Genomic DNA, 7,404 nt, shown 5'->3' with positions numbered 1-7,404 from the left:
AACTGAGCTGCAATATTCATTCGTTAAAACATGTGCATTCAAATAATATATTTAAAAACATGAGACAAACTGAGAATTCAAAGCTAAAGTCAAACGCGGGCCCCAGTTTTTCATGCGCGGGCCAATGAGAAAGAGAGAGATGCGTTGAAAACTTGACCAGTCAGTCCCAGCATGACACGCATGTGGTCCCACTTCCCTATTACTATTCATCGTCCCTGTCTTCTTCTCCTGCGGAATTTCCTTCGCTTTCACTTGCAAATTTACCTGCGATTTTCGAAGCTATTCCTATGCAGATTCAAAACTAAAAAAAAAAACACGTTAGAAAAGATCAGAGGGGACCCAGATCCCCTAATTAGAGTGTCACGAACTCATTGGTGGGATCGTTGTGAACTGAAACACAATGTTTCATCAAGAACGAAGGCCCCCATTGTTGGTGCCCTAACAATGGCGTAACTTGCAATAGGTTCCGAAGCTTCAGTTCTATGACTCTAACCTCTTCTGAACAACCTTAAGAACATTTTAGTAGGGTTAGTTTGAAGAAAACACAACAGATAACTGAAAACGAAAAACTTACCATGAGGAGCATGATGAACACATGACTCACGTTCTGGGCAACATGGGACTCGACCAATGAGTCGTTCTCGCTCTATAGCATCTCAGGAACAGTTTGGAATGGATGGTGTTGGTTGAAAGTGATTGAACCGAAAAATCCAACATGCCCTAGCTTCATGCGTTTTTTTGAGGCTTTGAAATCCTATTTTTATGGCTGCCCCCTCCTCCCTCACGCTGCCCATGTTGTAGGTATATAAGAGAGTACATTAGGGTTGTTTTTGGGCTTGGACCTTGTTTCTTTTGTCATCTTGAAAATTTGAGAAAATATATGTTAATTCTTTATAATTTTGGAGATTTCCCTTTTACCACATGCTAGCACGAGTTGGATCTTTATTTGGGCTCCTTAAATAACTGTAAATAAGACCCTTTTTGGTCTCATCTCAATTGAGTATTCTATGTTCATGTTCAACTCTTTGGAAAAAGATGACTTTTTGTTGACCTTTTGGAGGACTTGTAATGTTTTGGCTCATATCTTTTATGCGGAAGCATTTCTTGACCTTGAGCCCAACATCAAAGTTGTAGAGAATCAAATTTCTTTGAGAATGAGCTTTGGTTGAGGAATTACTGATAAAGTATGAGAGAGATACGATCAGTCAAAGTTGGGTTGACTTTTAGTTCAAAAACCCTAAATTAGTAACTTGGACATTTGATGATTTCGGAGCCTTCCTTGATAAATCAGGATCAATCCTTGATCAAATGATGGATTATACTTCATAATGAGGATGTTGACCAAAAATCATCAGTTTTGACTGTGGTTTGACCATAGTTTGACTTTTAGGTCCACTAGTCGATTATTGATCGTTTGGGCCATTGAGTGAGCAATCTTTTGAATCAGAGCTTGACACTTGGCGTGAGGATTCTTTGAAGCATATATGAGGCCACAGAGTCCATTGGAGATATCAGAACCCGAATTTTCTTTGAGAAAAGCAAAACCCTAGTTCTAGAGCCTTGTATAGGAGAGTGTGTCTTGGAGCTTTGCATCTTGATTTGAATAGGAAAAATGTATGGGCAAATTTTGGGGTATGACAGATGTCATGCTATTTTAAAGAATAATGTAATTCTTATAAAGAATAATACCAAATTGGTCTTGCCTAAATTTAAGTGTTACAAAATGTTTTGAGATATTACCGGGACATCCCAAGCTGATTGTGCTGTTCTCATCATTGATTTCACTACTGGTGGTTTTGAGGCTGGTATTTCAAAGGACGGTTAGACCCGTGAACATGCTCTCGTTGCTTTCACTCTTGGTGTGAGGAAAATGATTTGTTGTTGCAACAAGGTAATTTTCAGTTTCAGCTTTTGAATAATTCTATATTCTCATAACTAATTTATAGATAACAATGATCATATGAGAGATGATGAAATAGATGAAGATTGGAAAACATTTTTGGTTACATATACTGGTGATGATGATGATGAAATGGATGAAGATTATAGGTTCTTTTTGGCTACATATAATTCTGAGATTGAAACAGATTGTGCTAGTAATCATAGTGGTGGTTCAAACATTGGTAGTGATGAAACGGATGAAGAATATAGATCCTTTTTAGCTACATATGATCCTGATGTTGAAAATGACAGTGCTGGTAATCAATGTGGTGGTTCAAATATTGGCAATGATGAAACAGATGCGGAATACATATCGTTTTTAGCTACATATGATCCTAATGTTGAAAATGACAGTGCTGGTAATCAAAGTGGTGGTTCAAATATTGGCAATGATGAAATAGATGCGGAATACATATCGTTTTTAGCTGATCCTGCTGTTGAAAATGATAGTGTTGGTAATCGAAGTGGTGGTTCAAATGTTGACGTCAACTTAGGCAACAACAATGTCAAGAAGGAAATAGAAGAAGGCTACAATTGTTTTTCAAATCAATTTGTTCCTGATTATATTAGCAACAGGGTTCATGTTGATGAAGATGATCGGTTATTAAGAAAAAGTTTTAGTGTTGGGAAAAGCACATTACTTTCTAATCAAGAATTTGATACCCCTAAAATGCAACGTGTTGTTGATGAAGATTATAAACAAATCCTTAATTCTGGGAGGGTTGTTGGTGGTGATTTTGTCTATGGTTCTTTTATGAATGCCAATGACACATCCAATGTGAAAGATGAACGTAATTCCTCTGATTCAGATCTAATTGTTTTGGAATCTTGTCCATATTGTGAAAACACCCCTTTCAAATCTTCAAAAGCATATGATTCATCTGTAAGTGTCTTCAACTTACTTCAAGCAATGTATACGTAATAGTCATATCTTGCAAATTGTCCACAAACATATATACATTATTCAAAAACTTATTTTATTTTAAGTTGCAAACAGTTAATTTTTAACTCTTTTCATAACACGTATTTATGATCTGTGTGTTTAGTGTTTTGGAGAAGAAATGCACCCGAAAGACAACAAGCAAATGACTTGTATTTATCATTCTCAATTTCGGAAAAGACTTGTGGAATATCTTGATAGGCCTTATGACTATGAAGAGTATAAATCTCTTCTTGCTAAAGCAAATGAACGAAGGCAAAAGGAACGTCATTTAGAAACACGGCAGGTGGTGATTGAGTCATATCACTGTGGAGGTGTCACCAAATCGCATCTTGATTCGCACCCTGGTAGGTCCATATTTTCTCTTGTATTCTCCATTTTGTGGTTTGTGCTAGTTTTTTTGGTAGCTTTTACTTTTGGATTTTCAACTTCTATTCTCGATATCGCTCAACTCTTTCTATGCTCAATCTGATTTCAGACCTCTATCAAATATTTGTTTCCTAATTGTGCAGATGTAGCCAAAGCTATTGCCATGGAGTCCAAGGAAAATCGTATTTTGTTTCTCTTGCGTGGATTTTTTTCTGGATACAAGTAAGTAAATAGATTCAGGTACATTTTTGTACATTTTGTTCGGTGCATTGTTACATGATTCATCATTTAATGTTTTGTTTCTAATACTAGTGAATGTGAGTTTTTTTTTGTATAGATTTTGTATAGATTTTTTCTGGATACAAGTATTACCATTTCATTTTATGATACGACGCGGTTGGTTGACATGGAGCACCTTACTGCCCACCACCAGCGGCTTTTAGTAGAGTTTTGCAGGTAAATTACGATTTTATACTTCTGAACCTCTATGAAAAGAAGTCATCTTAAGATATATAATATCGAAGTAACAAAGCTTTATTCTGTAGTTTGGTGATGCCAGTGGTATACAATCGCCAATATCATTCGGTGGTTTTGGGAGTTTATTAAGACATCTAGGGGGACTGTCAGCGGGTACGCCTTTCTATGATATCTGTTGCATTGTTTTTGGATACAGCCCAACTTTTGTAAAACCAAGTACTGGTATTTTTGCTTAATGCAGCCCAACTTGAGTGCTTCATGGTTGTTCCAAAAAGGAATGTCAGCGAAGCAACAGTCCCATGATGTTCTTGAAGATTTTATCAATGAACTTCTTTATGCCAATTTTAGTTGTATGCAGGTAGTTCATCTCACTCATCACTTGAGGTTTATTGTCTTTAAGACATCATCACCACGCTATCTATAATGTATATAGCTATCTTCTTTCTAATAGCTCCAAACCTACATCATGAAGATTACGTATATTTTTACTTTTTTATTTATTTCATTTATATAATTTTCATTAAAAAAAATGAAGTTTATTCCATCACCGTTTATTTTTCAACTAATTGCATATCATCATCTTATCTATCTATTCTACCTCCCAGTCCCTACCTTGTTGACCTAAAATCAGAGGTCCAAAATCCACTAACTTTTCAATCATTTAAACCTTAACCGTTATTCTTGAGTCACATGTTCATATTAGATTCCACCATAGACCTTGAAATTTCAAAAACCATTCAATTCAAAAATTTAACACAGATTTGATTTCTCTGAGGTTCAATAATTCTTATTTTTAACATTAAATATAACATGATTTGTTACCTCGACAAGACACCATTTTATCCTCAATATTTGATCTTCACTCTTGACTTGTAACTATCAAGTATCAACCTTATTTCATTCCTTTTCAATTCAATTTTCAATAATAACTGAAAAAGAAAAAAAAAACTCGGTTGTCACAAGAAAGTTCTCATAGGAACCTCGTGATTTTTCATCTGCTGAACCATTTCCGTCACGTCAAAGTTTGTTTTCTTTATAGTCTTATAAAGTGTCCACTATTAGTTACAAAGAGAGGGAAAACAACGGTTTCTTGTTTCTTGTTTTTTGTTTCTTTGAATTGTTGCTCTCAAAGAAGGTTTTGGTGGAGATGAATCATTCTGGAGGTGAAAGTGATCATAACAGAAAGTTAGTTGAAGTTACCAAGGACAAGAATGGAATAGGCCATGTCGTTCTTCGAAACCCTCGAGGAGCTTCGGCAACGGTTACATTCTCTTAACTCTTTCAATTTTTCAAGTTTTGAATTTGATTGATGATGCTAGCGTGTGTTGTGTGTGATTCTTTCAGGTTAGCTTGCACGGAGGGCAAGTTCTTTCGTGGAAAACGGAACACGGCGAAGAGTTGTTGTTTTCTAGTACTAAGGTAGATCAAGATTAGGTTTTTCAATTTGATTTCTCAACAGATTTTGGAATATAAAATGTTACAATTTTTTATCAGGCAATCTTTAGTCCTCCGAAACCGGTCCGAGGAGGAATCCCAATCTGTTTTCCACAGGTAATTTTACCGATACTAGTACTATTAATTAACACCTGAATCCACCCAAACCAAAACCAACCTATAAAAACGGTCTCGGATCGACACACCAATCCGGCCAAAGATATGTAATTCACACAAATAAAAGATATTTGATTATTTAAAAGATATGTGATTATTTAAATTGATAATATTAGATAAACAATTAATAAATACTTAATAAATAACATACATCTCTTTTATCTAATTAATACTATTATATGAAATTTAAAATTAAAATTAATTCAGTTGAAAAGATAATTAGATTAATTCATCAAATATTTTCCTAATAAATATCGGTAAGTCAATGTTGTACTTACAATTTGAGAAAGAGAATCTGTTAGGTAGCTAGCATTGGCATTTCTTAATTGAGGTGCATCAGAAGCATAACCAGAAGAGTAATAATTTATGCCAATAAAATCAAATGAGCCATTGACTAATCTAGACTGATAACTCCAAAGACAGACTTAGATTTTCTCACCATTTTGTAGGTATTAAACATTTACTAGGTAGGCTTAAGAATTTGTTCAAGAGGTATGGCAGAATGTGAGCTTCTCAAATGGTATGTTCAAGAGGTGAGTGATTTGATTTGATGTATGCTTTTTTCAATGAGTTTTATGATTGATGATGTCTGATTGATTGTAATGGTAGGGTGATAAAGCTACTATAGAAATTACGAGCCGGTATAAAGGAAAAGTTTGTAATATTCTTCATGTTTCAGGTGACATTGTGAAGGTGAGATATGAAAACTTGTAAATCTGAAAGATTTGATCATATAGGCTCTTAAAGAGGCTTTTGAGGTCTTTTGCAACAAAGGTGTTGCTGGAAACTCTAGTGCAGAACTTCTTGCCACTTTTTGTGATAACATTCTCAACAAAGGATGTTTTCATTATTTTATAGACTTTGGCAGTACATGTTCAACAAGTTAGAGCTTCATGTACCCATTTTAGGGATTGACAAGGCTGGCAAAACGGTAAAACATTTTTTAACCTCGTAGTTTTTAAGAAATTAGAGGTTTGTTGTGTGGCTCTGAATTGCTATATAATGAATAATTTTGTAGACTTTGCTTGAGAAGATGAAGTCGGTGTACACGAATGTAGAAGGTCTTCCTCCGGATCGAATTGTGGAAAGCAGTTGCTTCTCCAGGGCGTAGTATTTTGGCCATGGATGAATCCAATGCTACATGTGGAAAGCGGTTGGATTCAATTGGACTAGAGAACACCGAAGCTAACCGTCAAACATGGCGTAAAATTATATACGAAGAAAGTGTTATGACTTGGTTAAAATATAATTTTTATGTGTATGACTTTATAGTATTTGAAATATTATGAATGCACATGATTTTGTATACTTTTTGGTTAATATTAAAAATATTTTGACTTAGTTAAAATATGATTTTTATGTGTATGATTTTATAGTATTTGCAATATTATGACTGAAAATGAAATATAACTAAATGGTGTATATGAAATAGGGTGTAAATAGATTTAAATATAATATAATTGTTCATTCATAAATGACGTATTTACACCCGATTTTTATTAAAACAGGGTGTAATTAAGAACGTATCTACACCCGATTTTAGTTAAAACAGGGTGTAATTAAAACGTAATTACCCTCAACTAAACCCGATTTTTATTAAAACAGGGTGTAATTAAAACGGAAATACGCTCAATTACACCCAATTTTTACTAAAACAGGGTGTAATTAAAACGTAATTACGCCCAATTACACCCGATTTTTATTAAAACAGGGTGTAATTAAAAACGTAGTTACGCCCAATTACACCCGATTTTTATTAAAACAGGGTGTAATTAAAAACATAATTACACCCGATTTTTATTAAAATAGGGTGTAATTAAAAACGTAATTACGCCCAATTACACCCGATTTTTGTTAATAACTAAATATAGTAGACACAAATTATAGCATATTGTAATATTACAGAGTAATCAAGAATAATTAGAACGGTGTACCTTTTAGAATTGGGAGACCTTTTGAATTGAGACACCGTCAAAGAGAATGAGTATGAGAGGATTACTACCCTCATTGCCGTTTAGGGTTTTCACAGTATGTTAATCGTCTAATGGGGCAACGCTTAAATAACT

General features: G+C 34.4%; 1 protein-coding gene across 1 annotated transcript; it reads left to right on the top strand.

The window, feature by feature from the left end:
* The first annotated feature begins 630 nt into the window (after positions 1–630).
* LOC131641680 (uncharacterized) lies at positions 631–4,030 on the top strand. Its single transcript, XM_058911976.1, has 8 exons — positions 631–685; positions 1,734–1,805; positions 1,947–2,824; positions 2,988–3,228; positions 3,394–3,472; positions 3,599–3,706; positions 3,810–3,880; positions 3,969–4,030. Exons 1-8 carry the CDS (start codon positions 631–633, stop codon positions 4,028–4,030), a joined length of 1,566 nt encoding a protein of 521 aa, XP_058767959.1.
* The last annotated feature ends 3,374 nt before the right edge of the window (positions 4,031–7,404 follow it).

Source organism: Vicia villosa, unplaced genomic scaffold (genome assembly GCF_029867415.1).
Source record: "Vicia villosa cultivar HV-30 ecotype Madison, WI unplaced genomic scaffold, Vvil1.0 ctg.003941F_1_1, whole genome shotgun sequence".
NCBI lineage: Eukaryota > Viridiplantae > Streptophyta > Magnoliopsida > Fabales > Fabaceae > Vicia > Vicia villosa.
This window is presented reverse-complemented; position numbering and strand designations above follow the sequence as displayed.